Here is a 17,730-nt window from a genome sequence, read left to right on the forward strand (position 1 = left end):
GTCTAAGGGAGGGGTTTGTACCACTCGCTCCACAGCTGGGACTGATCACTAAGAGTGTTGAATCTAAAGACGATGTAATCAACTGATTGAAGGTTTTCACGTATAGACACAAACACAGTTACAAGTGCTGTTCACAGACAGTCTTTACCTTGATTGTAATGAGTGCTTATAAGTCTTTGTCGTCTCAAACCAGTCTAGTCATTCTCTCCTCTGACCTCCGGCATCAACAAAGCCATTCCTCCAAGAGAACAGATGCTGACTGGACATTTTCTCTTCACCCTTTTCAGACCGTCTTTCTGTGAACCCTAGAAATGGTTGTGTGTGGAAATTCCAGTAGATCAGCAGTTTGTGAAATATTCAGAACCATGGAATAGTCACTTAAATGTCTTCCACATTCAGGTGCTCGGTTTGAGTAGATATTTGCATTAAGTCAGTTGAAAAGGCGTATTTTTCTTACTGTTACAATTCTCATCATTATTTCTGTTATTATTGAATTGTTGAGTGGAGTGTTCAGTATGATGTGAGCCTGTATGTTATCGCTAAGTGCTAATTGTGCTATTATGGTGTGATAATGAATTGTATTAGCGCTTAAAAAACAATAACATTTGATTGATGATACTTCCTGTTGATGATACTTAATTCTAATTCTAATGATACACTTAATTCTAAGAACTCTAATAAGAAAAACATGATCTTTTTGCCTTTTGTGCAGATGTTTTATTCTACAAGAAATTATTTAAATTAAATCCAGCAGACAAAAAATATTTTCTCAGCTTAAATAAAGATTTTTGGCACAAAACACCACAACACAATTTCAAATCCTATACATTTGGGGTCTGAGAATGACAGCACACAGTGTAAAATAAAGAAAACTCCTCAGGGTATAGAATGAAATTGACATTTATTTATTTTCAATATTAGATTTTACACAATTTTGAATTTACAGGAACAAAAACTACCCACATGAAATGCTTAACTATGCACAAATAAAATTACTTTCTTAACAATAATAATAATAATAACAACAACAGTAATAATAATAATAATAATAATAATGATAATAAACAGTGAGGGGGAAGTCTGTATTTAGGCCAGAAGATAATCAGACAACAAATTTGAAAATAAGCATTAATAGCATGTCAGTCTTTGCAGCGTAGTGTTTGGGCTTGTTTTACAAACTGTCATTTTAGCCTTCAATCCAGATTTCATGTGGCAACAATTTGACAAAAGATGGCTTTCATTACTTGAGAATACTGAATTTATAATCGATGAACAAATGCAAAATTATATGAACAGATATAAGATAAGGCAAGGTTCTCAAAAAGCATGTCTTCTCAGGTGCCTGACTGTTGAGAAAGTGCTTAAGACAAATGTTTCCATCAGTCACACCAAACATTCTTATTGTCCTTTTTTTTTTTTTCTCTTTAAAACAGGGTGATCACAACAACTTCCATATGCAGAAGTGTAGACGACAAGCTTTTCTTTTAGCCGTAACATGTAACAAACATGTGACAAGGATGAAACTTTCAAAGCTTCTCTTAGTTCCAACATTTGCTCCTTTGACACTTACGGCTTTCCGTAGGCTAAAACAACAGGTCAAGGCCCTTTGAGGAGTCAGGTAAATAAATTACATTCGTCGTAAAATAGAAGAGAATACATTTTAAATGTCTTCTTAGCTAGGTTTAAACTAGTAAAATACTATATGCAAGTACATTCCATATATTTTTTTTTTTATCCAACAATGCATACATTTTCACAATGTAAATACACAAAGGACATTGTTGTATTACTCTTGGTGGATTGTCAGAGTCAATCACACAATTTGAAAAGACAAAAAGGTTTATATTTTCCACACATTGCAAAATAGGAAACTAAAAAGGTATGTATAGGATGCTCGAGAGAACATTACATATGAGTGAAAACTACAATATATTTAACTTTTCTTTTCTTTTCTTTTTCACTTCGACAGATGCCCATTTTGTATGATTTGAGTGTCAAACAAAGACGGGTAATTGCATATTGTGGTATCAATCATACACAACGAGACTTTATACCAAACTCACGCAGATTTTTACTTAACTACATAAAGTATTTTAACGTGAATTTAACTAATTAGGAATCACTATCAAAAAAGTACTTAACCATTAAACTGTGAAACTAAATAAAATTAAGCTGAATAGTCATATTCATTCTTCAAAGCGGAGTGAATTCCATGAGAATTAAAATGAGACTAAAACTTAACAGGCATACACAAAAATGCACCAACATGGCATTGCTAATTTCGCTAACGTTTTTTTTTCTTCTTCTCTCAGACATTTTTAATATTCTTAGATGTCATTGCATGCAGAATTCTTGAGGCACTTGTAAATGTCAAATAATTAAGACTGACAGTTCACACACCATTCAACTTAAACTTCATATCTTCATAAGAACTTTAGTTTGAATATGAGCACTAGTACTTTCATTCACCTTCACGGTTCACTATATCGGCTGTGGAGGCTCTTTGCTGTATCTTCAAGCTTAACCAGGGGTCGGTTTCACAAAGAGGCGATCAGAAACTTTAAACCAATTAGTGACACCGGCTATCTTTGTCAGACTATCGACTTATTCATTTACACTACAACCAAAGAGATGAACTAAAAATGTGAAGGAAAACCAGAGAAGGTCATTTAAGGACCTTCCACATTACAGGGGGCCACAACATGTCATCTCGGCTCAACCTCATACAGTTAACAAGTGCAACATACTGATATAGATGACTACAAGAACATTATTTAAGTTCTAAGTTTGAGCGAAGCCACAGTCAATGAGTGTCTTTGTGAAACCTGCCCCAAAAGTGAAATATTTTGATTTTTTTAACAAAGAACAAAAAGAACTGCTTACATTTTTGTTGCGCCTATAACAACAAAAATGACATACAGTATATGCAATGCAAAGGCACACCAGGGGGTGGAGCACTGGTCCTGTTTTCCGGGGAGAACAGGGTGAATAACAAGAGTCGTTTCTCAGAACTTCAATGAGCCTACTGTGAAATTACATTTGTACAAGTCTGAAGTTAAAATAAGTGCTTTTTCCATGAGTAACTTTAAAAGAATTAAATCTGGCACTACATAAACAATCATTAACGTTAATAAGTAGGTTAAATGAGACATTCAAGAAAGAAATTATTTGTTGCTCAATATCATTATACGATGATAAGTATAGGACCACATTACACCTGACATTAACATGTTGTGTCTACACACTGAAGGGTGATCTAAGATTCGATGTGTGACACGCATCTCTTCCACTACGGGTGTAACTTACATGTCAGTGAAATAAATGTTGATCTTTTGTTTTTTTTTTCCTCATCTGGTTTCCGCTTATATTAGTCCAGAAAAAGTAGATTTTTTTTTTAATTATGGAGGTTCCAATGAGAGAATTTTAAACACAGAGAATTCACCTCTGCTCATGTCAGAACTGGTTTGGGAAATAGAAAGCAGGATGTTTTGCAAATTACACAGGATGTATGTTAATTCGGGTGCAAGGGCATGTCCACACATTTGGCTAACAGAGTATAATCCTAGTAATCGTCTTGTGTAATTTATTACCGTAGATAAAAGTAATGTGTGCAGGTTTTTCCATCAGTGATATTATCAGCATGCAGCTTGTTGTATATGGTGTGTGGTGTATTTACAGGTTGGCTGTTTGGAACCTTTAACAGCAGCAACATGGCACTGACTCCTGTTTGTGGTGGTTACTTGAGGATGATCTGTTTCAGAGGCAAAAGAGAGTCACTTAGTAGTTTCAGACAACAAACCTATATCTGAGTCATATGCGACAACAATTACAACGTTTTCATCGATACTTTCCGTCAAAATGGATATAAAAATGATTAGATGAAATGAATACATTAAATCAAAACACTTTTAACTTGTAACATTGGTCTTAACATTCAACTTAAATTTCAATCAAGACTGTTTCATGGCTGTGCTATTCACCACTTCATTATTCTTTTTAAAACGTATTTCTGTAGCTGTAATGCTCACTGGTAACCCATCACTGGGTAGATTTTTTTTTTAAGTTCTTATTGCAAAACACATACAGAACAAACATTTGAATTAAGGATAGAGAGTTTTATATTAAATTAAATAAATAATTTGACACATTTCTCGACAAACTTCTCCATCACATGCTTCAGTCTGAGCAGGGGAGACTACCAAAACATAAAATATAAATAATGCAAATAGCAAAACTCTTAGTCACTTTGTCACAAATGTGAAACATTTCTTATTATGAAGTTTGAATTCCATAAACAAAACTCTGATCCTCAGTTTTAGTTTCATAACCAGGATGACTAGACTCTTGACTATTGTGTTGTAAGAATCTGCTCCTCACCTACAATGCCTATTGAGGAATGGAAGAGACACTGATACCCAACAAAGCGGAAAAAAAACATGCAGTAAAGAAGATATGCATAGTTCTACTGGAGGTCTACAGATACATGAAGCTTTATGAGAGGCAATGCAAGCAGGGCAACACTATGGTGATGAAGCAACTCCCCTGATTTAAAGATGAAGCACTTATTGAAAGCTCAAGGACTTGTGACAGAAGGCTTTAAAAAGGAGCAAACCTGATTGGCTGTTGCTGTTGCTGCGTAGGGGACACTTGTGGCGGGAGTAGTTGCTGCAGAGACAGTAGCAGGCGTAGCACTGTACATCATGGGGACTTTTTCAGGAAGGGAACCATGAAAGCAATGAAAAGGGAGGTGGAGCATTATGGTAACCATAGCAATGTTCTTCACTCTCTCTTGCCAAGCAAATATAAATGAAATTAGCAGCGAGCCATCATTGGGTTAGACCAGCAGATGGCAAACTATCAAACAGAAAAAGCCAGACAGCAGGGGAGAACACAAAAGGAGGGCTGATAAGAGATAAAATTAGGAAATCTGTCCATAATTTCACATCCCAAAGGAGAACATCAACAGCAATGCCACCAAAGACGATCAAAGTGATTTTGCAGGATATTTAAGGAGCTTTGAAAGAATTTAATACTTAAAAAAAAAAAGCAAAAAGAAAAAAAAAAGCATTTAAATGGATCTCAGGGAAGCTGATCAAATTTCCTAATCCTTGATCATGGAAAATCATTTAATTTCTATATCAAGCTTTCATTATTAAGAATAATTTGTACTGACGTTAAAAGGAAATACATGAAATAATTACAGAGAAAAAGCCATATTTTCCTGAACTGTGGATCCTGATTCAGTGTAACAACAAACATATCTTACACAAACACAGTAATTATGATTCACTGGAGTTCCCATTAACTGTGAGTTAAGTACACATATATATATGTATATAAAACAAGGAAGGTCACCTACCAACGCCGTTGGCTGGAGTCATGCAAAAGACAGACCCTGTGTGGATATTAAATAGAAAGAGAGAGAGGGCATATTTAAGTGTGATCAACACATCAGCATGAAAAAGGCTGTGTTAACCTGCATTGACACATCATTTTTAGTGAATTACATTTAACACTTAACCTATCAGCTTAGCATCCTTATAATGTTACTGAAATAACAAAATTGTATTTAGCCCTGGTTTTGTGAACTTCCACAATAAGGACTGATCACTCTAATATTTTAAAACCAGTCCAACTGCATTAAAAAAAAGGAAACAGCAACAATCAGGTCGGTATGTTTTTAGACTGAGGAAGAGCCTGATTTTATGAACTTTTTATGAGCTTACAGTACTAAATATTTTTAAGTTCATGGTAGAGGACTTGGAATGGCACTTAATATGCCAACAACTAGCTGCAAGTTATAATGGAAAACGCCTTATTATAACAAGCTGACAGGGTCGCCTAATGCAGTGGAGGCAGATACACCAGTCAATAAACTGATTCCCCACTAGTGAAAATGACAGTAGTCCAATTAAATGACGTAGTCGAGCTACAACATTAGTGAAGCTCTGATCTATTAAGACTTTTGAATTAGCGCAGCACGGACAAGTTGATAAGACGAGTGGTATAAGTGTGTTTTGAAAAGTGCTTGTTTAATTATGAATGCATCACATGCACAAAGATTACCGGTAGGATAAAATGCTGTGGTGAGATGCTGCTGCTGCGCATTAGCCAAAGCCTGTTGGTAGTGCAAAAAGCTGGGACTGAGGAGGGAGCTGGCCCAGCTGCTCTTCTCAAGTGCTTGTCTCTTTGGTAGGGATTGCATGATGCTGTGGGGAAAGGCCTGAAACGTGACAAAAGGAGACATAAAACACTGAAACTTCCCACATTTAGTTTCTTTCTTAATCCTTTCTGTTCAGCTATGGTTTAAACACCCTTAATTATTAAGCATTCACAACTACATGGTTACACAATAAAGGTGCCTGTTATCACATGATGGAAAAACAATAAAGCACAGTTATACAGATATGAATGGAACAATGTATTCTCCAAGAGTTAACAAATATCTGTCAACCTAAGCACTTAAAAATACTGATGTTGACTATCTACACACAGACTAGATGAGACTTGAAGAGGCCACATTGACAAAAATTAAAAGTTTTACAGAACATTTAACAGCTACATGCAAAGCAAAAGGTGAAAATACCAGGTCTACAGTTGCCTCGAGGGGTCGCTTCATTGCTTTGGCAGTCGACTGAGTCTTTTAATAGCAGGCAGCGAGCACATGATGGCAGTGGGCCAATGGGATTCAAGCGTATTAACATACAGGTAACAGCAAGCAGAGGTGCATCATGGGGGAACAGCATTGTGGATAGGTGAGAGGGGGGGAAAACAAAACAAAAGAATCTGAATGTAGTAAACCACATAAAACACAATATGCATGCACAGTAAACAAAACAATTGATTCCTGAATTAGTAGTTTGGCAGAACCAATGACATGGTACAATTCTATACATGTATACACTTGTACAACTTATTATTATGTTATTACCTGATCAGAATTTTATCCTTATAGTCTACCGTTACAATGATACAATGAGTACACCTACATACCCATATGTTTGTAATACTTTTACATTTTGATTTTACAACATTTTTTAGTTTCATGAGAGTAAGCCAAAAAAGCATTATTGTATCAACTGTTATAAATTGTTATAAAACCAAAATGTAAAAGCTCCATTTACATCATCCATACAAAACGACTAAGTGGAATGAATGATGTCTATTCTATGTACTACACATAAATAAAAAAGGTTTCTGTTATGTTTTATGGTTCATATTAGAGTTACATGTTTAACACATGCAACCCAAACGTAACCTAAGTAAGCACAAGAGAATACATAATGCAGCTGAGCTATGGAAGGCAAAGAAGCTTCAAAAAAGAGCTACATGGATTCAGAATAATAGTTTTTCTTAAAACAGTACACACTGTACATTTATAATTTGTGTCAAGAGAGAGATCCCTAAAATACTATGCATATAAGGAAAGTACTGTAAGTTAGTGCTGCAACTGACACTGAACACAGATATTTCAGGTTTAAAGTAATAAGCCATTATTATTTTTATTATAAGTGGAAAATGTGACAAAAAGTTGAACAACACTCCCTTAACTGCTGTATGGGCATAGTCATGTTGTATAGTTTGTTTAGTTTGACCATTTTCCAGTTGGCCCGTTTAAAGTCCCACTGGAAACCCTTGAAATGTAAATTTCAAGTATTAGTAAAGTGTCCAGGTTTATAGGACTAAAACTTTGGTGAATTATACACTGAAATCTATTGGAATTTAGACTGTACGTGTCTTCAGTATTAAAGTAATTCAGTAAAGTACTTTACATTGCAAACAGCAGCTGCTCATGGAAGATAATTAAAAATGATTTGCCGCAAGAAATCATTACTTTGCATATAATTAAGTGAAATCGTATGATATAATAATAATTCATCCATCCATCTTCTACCACTTAATCCTCAACATATGTGACTAATTGTTCAGGAGTATGCAAGTACATAACTATAATTTGACTCGAGATATAATAATGTGCATTACTATTTTTCTGTTTCTTAGTAAAACAGTACATTTGAAAATACATGGATTACATTAATAATAATAATAATAATTTAGCATTAAAAATATTTAAAGTAAAGAGCTTCTACATACTGGTGTATTAACCATTACAAAAACCTAAAAAAAATCATTTTGATAATTACCAATAATGATAATTTAGGGCAGCTGTGGCTTTGGGTGGTGGTCTAATAAATGTTGTGCACTACATATAATAGTAGTATATGACTATTAAGATATTTGAAGTACAATATACTACAACATTCAAAGCGCAATTATACATGTTGTGATAGGCAGAATGACACCAAACACCTACACTTCATTTTAAGTGTGTTTTGTGGTATATTAGTGGTATGAAATGTCTGCTAAGAAAAAAAGATCAATGTATTTCTTGGAAATTAAGAGCACTTTTAAGGAGACAGAGGGATAAGATTGTATCTTACCATGGCTGAGGCCTGGGCAGCGACAGCTGTCTGACTGGCTTGCTGTTGGCCGGACTTGATTTTGGCCTGTAAGTGTGCAGGTGGGTGAAAATACTTGCACTTCTCCCTGGAGCAGCGGCTCTTGATATAGTCCATACAAACAGTGACAGTGTTATCAGTGGTGTCAATCATTGGACTGTCACTGGGGTGAGCGAAGCGGCAATCTGTCTCCCCTCTTGCACAGTTCCCACGCTGAAACTCACGACAAACCTTGGAGAAGCAATTATAAATACGAAAGAGATAGAGGAAGTCAATGCCAAGCTGGTAATATTGATAACTTTGTTAAATCACTCTTTGTGGTGCTTGACTACCTCGAGTTTGTCTGTGCGCTGCATCTTCTGTGAAGGAGAAGAAGCCGAGGAAGAGGAGGAATTGTGGATTGTGACAGGAGAACTCCCAGGAACAAGAACTGAGGTGTTGGGGAGGATTTCTGAGGGAACAAGACTCATCCCGTGGCTCAGTGGTGTCATGTATGAACCATAACCAAGACCGGTATTTGTGCCAAGGCCCTGCAGTACAAAAAAAGTGTTGTGTATTATAAGATAGACAAGCAACATCACATACAACAAGGAACTAAAGGGTAGACTCATTATGAGAACCTCACCATAGGCTGCAGACTGGGTCCAGGGATTACAAGCTGCATCTGTTGGGCGAGCACAGCGGCTGCAGTCTTCTGCTGGATTAGATTGTTGCGTCCATTTATCTCCAGCTGGGTTTTTAAATGCGAAGGTGGGTGAAGATACTTGCAGTTTTCTCTTGAGCACCGACCCTGGACATAGAGGGAAAAACAAATACATTAAGAAGACACAGGATCGAATGCTTTTAATCCTTGTTGTGAAATGAAGGATATCTGTTAGACAGTGGTTATTCACACAAACAAAAGGCAATAGAAATGTCACACATTCATCAGATTTTAAGTCTATTAGTTTGTCTTTATCAAAGTCTTATTTTATATTGTTCAAATGTTTCAGGATGAGAGTAGAATTTATATTAGTGAAAGGCTGTTCCAGCACCATGATCACCACAAAGAGCTTCGAGGCACATTTTATCCTGCAGTATTATTCATCATGGTCTTTTTTTTCTGCTCTCCACTCCCACTCACACTTCTCACACCCATCTACAGTGTCAGTGGAGTCATCAGCGAGCTGAACTGCATGATTTGATAGCTAGTAATGGCTACCATCCAACCGTTCTGCACAGCACTGACTGACTGCTGCTAGTAGAAAATCTCCTTGAAACAAGCACAAAATGTTGTTTATGTAAGTTCTACCCCAAGCTCTGTGCAATTGGATGGAAAGCATATGTGAGTTGCCATAACCAGGTCTCTCCTATATCTATCTTCTACAGGGTTATATAAAAACAGGGTGCCGCAGAATCATCTTTTACAAATGCAGTACACTGAGCTGTGAAGACGGTGATGATTGAGATGAGGATCAGTTATTGATTCACAGTGCTCTCTTTAGATATTATGAGAGAGGTTAATGACTGGTTTCTTAATCCATCCCTGAGCTCACCAGCTGTGGGACTTCTGTGTTGGATAGCTTCATATTCCAAAGCGATTAATAAGTTTGCACTGTACTTTCTCCCTTTGCCTACAAATATCAACTTTGCCACTCCAGGATATGTATGGGCCTAATGAGCTCCTGCCATCCTACATATTCAAATCAAGAATCTAATTAAATCTCATTTCTTTCTGAGAGTGTATTCATTATTTTTTAATGAAAATGAATGTAGGTTTGTAAAAACATTTTCGGGTGTATATACACTGACAAAGGCATTGTGGACCACAAGTATGACTCCAGAGATAATCTAAAACATTGGGAGCTGTTGCCTACTGAACACTGTGGCAGTATTTAACTTATCCCTGGTTTAGCACTAGTTGAATGGGAGATGATGTATCTCATTTAAACAAATGTCAGTGCCTGATACTGCTTACGTCTTCTGCTGTTTTGAAGAAAACGGTTTGATGAAGTGGTGTGCAGGTTTATTTACTCACAATCTGAAAGGAATCTTCTACCATAAAACACTTGTAAGAGAAAATGGAACAAAAGGATGACCACTCAAGGGTGGAGCTGATGTTAAGGGTCAGCATCCATCATTTCCTGACCTCCACTTTTTGTGAGAAGTCATGAGATACTAGTTACCAAACCAAAGCATGTGCACATTCTTTTGAATAATAGAGTTAACAGTAAAATCGGGAGCAAATAAATGGAGGGACTAGAACAGCCAAGTAAAAGGAAAATACCATGTTGATGTTTAAGATGCATATTTTGGCTTGCAAGACCAATTTGTCTTTTCATAAACAAGGGTGTGGGATGACTTAGTACATGCAGTCAGGATATTCAATAACTCCTTGGACAAAAGCCTATTCAAAAAGAAGAGCATTACTGTGATAAATCTTCTTGCTGAGCTCCTCTTTCCACCACTAGTGTGAAAATTTAGACTAGTTTCAAACCAAATTCTAATTTAAATAGTGTGTTCTCACAATAATTTAAAACAAAAGTAAAATATTCATTCACTTGGTTCCAATGGAAAACAATAAATAAACAATGTAATATGCACCAATATTAAGGTAGCCCTATAACGTATTTATTGTGATTACTTTGGGTTAAATCGTCAAAATTTCACAGTTCTAGTCATTTTGAGAATTAGCTGCTTTCCTTCGTTAGAAGTATTTTTTATATATCTATATATATTGGTCAGATTTATTCAAAGAGAATCAGCTAGTCTAACATCTGATTAAAAAAAAAAAAAATAGTATTAATGTGATGTAAAAACTCATTACTTGTTTTTGATGATCCATTTAACAATGCTCAAGATGAAAAAATAATATTGTGTTCAAGTAAAGGAATAAGTCCACTACTTTGTGTTAATACTTTTAGGCCCTTGAACACCAGAGCACAGACAGGTTTGAGTTTTAATTGCCTACAGTGAGGAAATAAGACAATGACTCATGGCAACAAAGCTATAACTGAGCAAATTGGCTACAGTCTGGCTACTGTCATTATGGGGCAGATGATTTGGGCTAAGATAATCTAACAATTTTCTTAAAAGCATCATCCAAGCATTTTACACTTGACACTGCACTTTCAGAGCAAAACATCTACTATGACATAGCATCCCCTGGAAGTAACATTTCACCTAACAGAGTTGCTCTTCCATACCATAGTCCATACAACAGGCAATCAGATCCAAATATAACCAAGTTTCCCAAGAGCAATTAGAGCAGTTGCAATTTCAATGACTTTTCAAGAAAGATAAAAAAAACATCAACATCAGGCATTAATTGACTTTTGTAATATTCTAAAACCATTCACTACATGTTACATATATGACACATTTACCCATTCATTCACACAAATGTACATCCCATGCACACACAAACTCACATATCAGTGGCAAAGCCATTAGGAGCAATTTGAGGTTCAGTATACTGCCCAACATGGAAAATTGCGCTTTTCGTTTTCCTATCCGTTAATACATGGGCAACATTTTCTTAAATTCAGTAAAGGATCATTAAGCTGTCAAACATAATAGTGTGAGCAATTTTTCTTACCTTCAGTGAGTCAAAGCAGGCAATAACTCTACCATTTTCAACTTGGCAGCTCTTTGGTGGATGAGCAAATTTACATTCCTCATCCCTCCGTGAACAGTTTCCCCGCTGAAACTGTCGACAGACCTCCAGAGTTAGCCATTTAGTGTCTCTCACCGAAGAAAGGTTCAACGCCATATCCAATAGTTTTAGTAGTATATTAAAAATTTAGAGGCAGTCTTATTGTCATGTGCTTCATGCACTCAAAGTTCAGTTTAGGCTGACTGTAGTCCTCAACTAAGACAACCTGGTGAGTCCTCCATCAGCAGGAGCAGAATGATCTAATGGCTTAAAAATCACCCATCAATGAACTATATGTTCAAGTCAGTAAAAGACCGCCTATATATATCAGTCCAGTGATGGAAATTTAATGCAGGCTTCTCCCTTTAGTGATTTCCAGTCATTATTCTTCATCCTAAGTCCTTTTTATAATATAGCACTATTTTAACATTCTTTTCGGTGCTAAAATAGTGCAAAGACGTGTTGAAGTGCTTGCAGCTGAGGTATCCTATGCTGGTGCTCGAGTCTGGCCTTTAAGACAAGACAGACGCAGACCAATGTACAACTTCAGCTCGGTGACATCTTCTCAAAGATATTCAATTCAATTGGTGATCTGAAAGAAAAAGACATGTGTATTAAAAACATTGTATTCAAAAACACTATACAATTGGGAAACATAAGTATGCATTTGACATATGTCCATTTTTGAACACATAGCATATCATGTAATATACATTTTTTTTAATCATTCTCTACAGCCATCAGTCCTTTTATATTTAATGACAGGAAGGAAATAGTTCCATTGCATGCTATAATGTCAGACTCTCAAGAGACAAGGAAACATTTACAGAGATGACCCTACATTAGATATTTCTTTTTTTCTTTACTAAATCGACGAGGCAAAACTTCCAAAGCCAACAATCTGCCTCTCTGTGATTTAAACCACAAATGCTAAACATTATTTGACATTGTTTTTACTGACAACACATTTAAGACTACGGTAGGTCTGTACATTTCTCTCTTCAAGTCAAACACATAAATAAATCTTTAAGACAAAATTCACTTTCCCACAGCTCAAATCCATTGCTTTATAAGATTTGGGCTATGCTACTTTTTAAAGTGTAGATAAGTATTTACTAAGTCATAACATAATTCATTATAAGACCCTTCACTGTATAAATATGTGCATTCCTTTTATCAACCACAATCTATTTTCAGATACACTTCAACTTTCCATTTGATAAACAGGATGATATGAACACTCTGCTAAATAGCTGTAGTCAGCTACAGACCAGTTCAGAAGAAATTTAAAGCTTAACAAAGCTTAGATAAACACACACAGAGCAAGGAGTTAAACACATGACAGGACAGACACTGTCCTGAGCGGTAAAACAAACAGGAAGTTGCTGAGCAGGCAGAAAATATAGTTAAGCCATGAGCAGAATAAACCTATGTGAGGTGGAAAAGTGTCTTCAATGAGAGCATTTAACAAGGCCTACAAATGTACACAAATGTGAAAGGCACAGAGTTAGAATAACCTCTGCTTTTGTTAACCCGGATCTTCCACTCTAACAGAGTACTGCGTGCTATCCCACAGCATACTGCAGCAAATTCCTTTAGGCACAAGGAAAGAGAGCAAGAAAACCTACCTTCCACACAAAGAACATCTGTCCCAAACCAGGAAACTATAATAAGCCTACAACATGTTAGAGGCTAATATGTGGAACGCCTTTTACCCCCTTATTGACCAGAAGACGCAGTAACTAAAGATTTTCTTTTCAGAACAGTGAAAACAGATAGATCCAACTGTGGCTGAAACATTTCCAGCCACCCCCTTCCTGCCTGAGTGCCGGCCTCCTGGAAGACCCGCCCAGTCAGAAATTGGCCAATAGAAAAACAGAAGCTGATGATGTGAAAGATGGCTGCACTGCTTGGAGAAATACACTGCTTGCAGTTGACATTTCATCAATGATTACAAAGTTTTATTGATGTTGCTAAGTAGTTATTAATCACATATATAATATAGGTACTATAGGTGAATACAGGTGAAAAACATTTCCTAGCGTCTACATGACAGAAGGGGATTATGTTTCTCAACTAAATTTTCTAAAAAATGTGTTACTTGGGGTTGTCACTTTTAGTGGGTTTTTTTCTCCAAGCCATTTTGTATTGCTGTTCCTTCCTTCACTACAGTTCATACACAGCTGCAATAACTACTGACAATAACATTTTTCAAAACTTATTTTATCCATCAGTAAACACAAGTGCAGCTGTAAGCAAATGGCAGAAGATTAAACAGCAAATCCCTTCATTTAGTCATGACATGGCACCCTATTCTCAAATATGAGGGTTTGCTTATTTTCATTCATTCAATTATTAGAAACATTTTAAGTACTTAGTAGCTAAGTCAAGTCAACAATGCTGACAGATTTCTTATATTACCATCCTGCCCAGTTAAAACCACCTAGTGGAAGAACATCCAGTAAGCTTAGAAGAGGTATTAGGAACTACTATCTCCTTTATATTCGACGTCTTTACATCCCCACAAAAAGTCACCCCCCGACGACAACATTCTAATTACAATCCCGCTGGCTGCATACAAAAATGAAGCAAGTGTGGCTATGGTCTCAGACTCCCCTCATTTGAGGACTAGGCAAATATTGCTCTTCAAATTTTGCAAATGAAGTTGACAGATTGACTCAGCTTTCACCAAGATAAATTTGACAGTGTATGGCTGAGGTGGACTGTGTTGGTACAGCTCCTAGGACGAGATTAAACATAAAATAGATTATGCTGGAGGTCAACTGATGTGGGTTTTTCACTGGTTGTTCCGGCTCTTTAGAAATCGGGGGAGCTGATGACGATATATTTGGCCATCTTTATTTGGCCAGACTTATGGTCCATCTCTCTCCCATCTGCATTTTGTGTCTGCACTGCAATGCAGATATATACTTATAAATATAATGTATAAACTAAACAAATCAAAAAAGATTTGTCAAGTCAACTTCTTAATGAAATACTAATGCTTTAATGCAAAATCGATTCTAAACGATTAATCAGTCTACCTCTATTTGTTTTTTGTTATGATGTACTGTACTGTAGTACTAATTGTTATAAAGGGCATGATATAAACCATTTATAATTGTCCTCTGACAAACCTCTGGCTGCAAATACAAAATGAAATACACAATACTGAGAAAAATATGTTCTGACTACTTTGACTTTAGATATGGGTCCTTGACTATTTTCACAGCATGGTATTGGTTCCTCGACTTGGGTAAAGATGCGACTACAGTTCCTGCACCACTGCTCATTAACTGATAGCATATATAGCATCATTTTATCTCTATAGTTGGTTACTTAGAAGGGCCGCTTTCTGTTTTCTCCTCACTGGCTACTTCAGCTAGCTGTCACGCGAGGCTGTCATGAGCTAACACGACACACTACATTAGCTTCAACATTTATTAGCTTATGTTAGCTCACTGTTAGCCGGTGAGTGTGCACCTGCTTACCTCATCATCCCAGAGGATAGGGCTATCACGCACCAGCCAGGGCAGACGACACGGCAGCACCACCGAACTAACGAAAACACGGCTTGGCTTCCGGAAGGTCTATCCAGCAAACATATTCGTATCTGTTCTCAGAATTGAAGCTTGTGTGTACCGTCAACGTGGTCGACGTCGTTTTTTCGCTAGTTTACAGCACTGCACAGATTTAAGCAACAAGCTTCTGACAGCTTACTGTACGAGCGTCAATATAATGCAATGAGGGGTGTTTCCTTGTTTGCGCTGTGTCTTTTTAAAATGTCAGCTATTTGACTTACGATAATGGTGATTTGCATTCATGAGAAATTGTTTATGTTATTCGATGCAATTGATTGATTCGAACATTGAAGTTGGTGGTAAATCAAATGTATACCATTTAATTCTTGAACACCCCTACCGTACAGCCACAAAGTGGTACGATCCACACGAATGCCAGTAGGCTAAAAGGGCAAGGGTTTGCTTGTTACCAAGGGAACTGCAATAAAACCAGTACAAGTGATATTATTTTGGCATTACCTTAGTGACAACACGCTATCTAGCACAAATCCGAACATCAGATTAAAAAAAAAAAAATAAAATAAATAAATAACAGATGTGTGAGGTTAAAATTCTGATCAGTTGTTTACATTATTGATAATGAAAAGCCATGGTGGCCCAAATAATTTCATATAATATGTAATAAATGATGACAATGGAAGAGTGATACTTACTTACATAATTTATATAATGGTGGCTGATAGAACAGTGGCCTATAGTCTCCTGGCTGCTCAAGGTCAAACAAGATGATGCTAAAGATCAGAGAGTGGGAGGAGAGGGATAGGGGAAGAAAGGGCGATGAGATTTAGCTATGATGTCAACTAAATAATAAGAAAATAACATACAGCACCTCAGCAATAGCTTTGTGTTAGACATTAAAATATTGTATTTCTATAAGGTGGCCTCTGTTGTACAGTAGGCATGTCTCATTAGTCAAACATAAGGAGAGCATGAATAGACAGCATATCAGAGCAGAAAAAAGATAAGCAGATTATTATTTCATACTGTGGCACTTCAATGCAAACATACCGCAGTTATTTCTGTATGCAGAGGGTGGTGTAAGCTGCACCTCTATCTCACTGTTCACCAGTGAAATGTGAAACCTTTGCATAAAGATGTGAATACTTTGCTTAAATATACAGTAAGTTAATAAGTTAACAAATCACTTTAGTAATTATCAAATAGTGTGATCTTTCGCTTCAGCATAAGGAAAATATGCATATGCAGTACATGCATATTTCTCAATTAATTCATGCATAACAACAACGGTTGGCTTGACAGGTTTCAAACTTGGCAGGTAACTTACTTAGGGCAGTGCGTGCAGTGCAGTTTTTGGCAGAATATATGACAGATATATCGCTAAACGAGCCCTGACTCACATGGAGACAGACACTGGCCTCGCTTCCTTTGATCTGCATGCAGGTTACCACAGCAACCATGGAAATAAATTACAGACATGCACCAGTGACGACTTTGACTTTGTTTGGGTAATGGGATGCATATGAGATCTCTATCTGTTAATCGCATAATCTGTCAAAAGTGTTTGCTTGACAGGCTTCAAACTTGGCAGGTGACTTAATGTGTGCAGCGCTGACTTTGCATGGGAACAGACACAGGTGCTGTTTTAACTAAACAGAAGCAAGCATTCCGTTTGATCCAAACCAGTTTTGACTAAATGATTGATTTCCTTTTTTTTCTTTTTTCACATTTCTTACACAATGTCTGTCTGATCTGCCACACTGAAATACCTTACCTTTTCAACAAAACAGGAGACGTGGCATCAAGTGTCACACTGAAAGGTCACCATTTTAATCCCTTTGAGGGAAATGTCAGTGTCACAGTGAGTCAAGAAGAAAGAGAAGGCAGCGACTTCTTTGATTCCTTTGACCTTAATGCTCTTTGTTGTCCCCATATTCTGTTATTTACAGCCCTTTGGGTATTATGGGACGTCACTCCCTGACTGTGAAGCTTTGGCTCATGTCAAGGCGTGTGTGCTTTTCATTTTAGATGCCAAATGTGAATCATAATTTACAAAGTATAAGTTTCAATATAAGGGCCACAGGGTTGGTGTAGTGGT

At 36.7% G+C, this 17,730-nt stretch overlaps 1 protein-coding gene across 8 annotated transcripts; it reads right to left on the bottom strand.

Moving 5' to 3' along the window:
- Nucleotides 1-884: 884 nt before the first annotated feature.
- LOC131446963 (muscleblind-like protein 2a) lies at nucleotides 885-17,475 on the bottom strand. Of its 8 annotated transcripts, none has more exons than XM_058618398.1 (10): nucleotides 17,407-17,475; nucleotides 16,328-16,405; nucleotides 12,037-12,685; nucleotides 9,085-9,249; nucleotides 8,792-8,989; nucleotides 8,442-8,690; nucleotides 6,587-6,640; nucleotides 6,067-6,223; nucleotides 5,360-5,395; nucleotides 885-3,751 (listed from the first exon to the last, which is right to left on the bottom strand). In XM_058618398.1, the coding sequence occupies exons 3-10, from the start codon at nucleotides 12,208-12,210 to the stop codon at nucleotides 3,636-3,638; spliced, it is 1,149 nt and encodes a 382-aa protein (XP_058474381.1). In that variant the 5' UTR covers nucleotides 12,211-12,685; nucleotides 16,328-16,405; nucleotides 17,407-17,475; the 3' UTR covers nucleotides 885-3,635. The 8 variants fall into 8 exon arrangements, with proteins under 8 accessions (XP_058474381.1, XP_058474389.1, XP_058474406.1 ...); XM_058618406.1 differs by having other exon boundaries at nucleotides 16,332-16,405; nucleotides 17,407-17,473; XM_058618423.1 differs by lacking the exons at nucleotides 16,328-16,405; nucleotides 17,407-17,475 and adding exons at nucleotides 4,613-4,665; nucleotides 15,585-15,842.
- Nucleotides 17,476-17,730: the final 255 nt, after the last annotated feature.

This window comes from Solea solea, chromosome 2, assembly GCF_958295425.1.
Source record: "Solea solea chromosome 2, fSolSol10.1, whole genome shotgun sequence".
NCBI lineage: Eukaryota > Metazoa > Chordata > Actinopteri > Pleuronectiformes > Soleidae > Solea > Solea solea.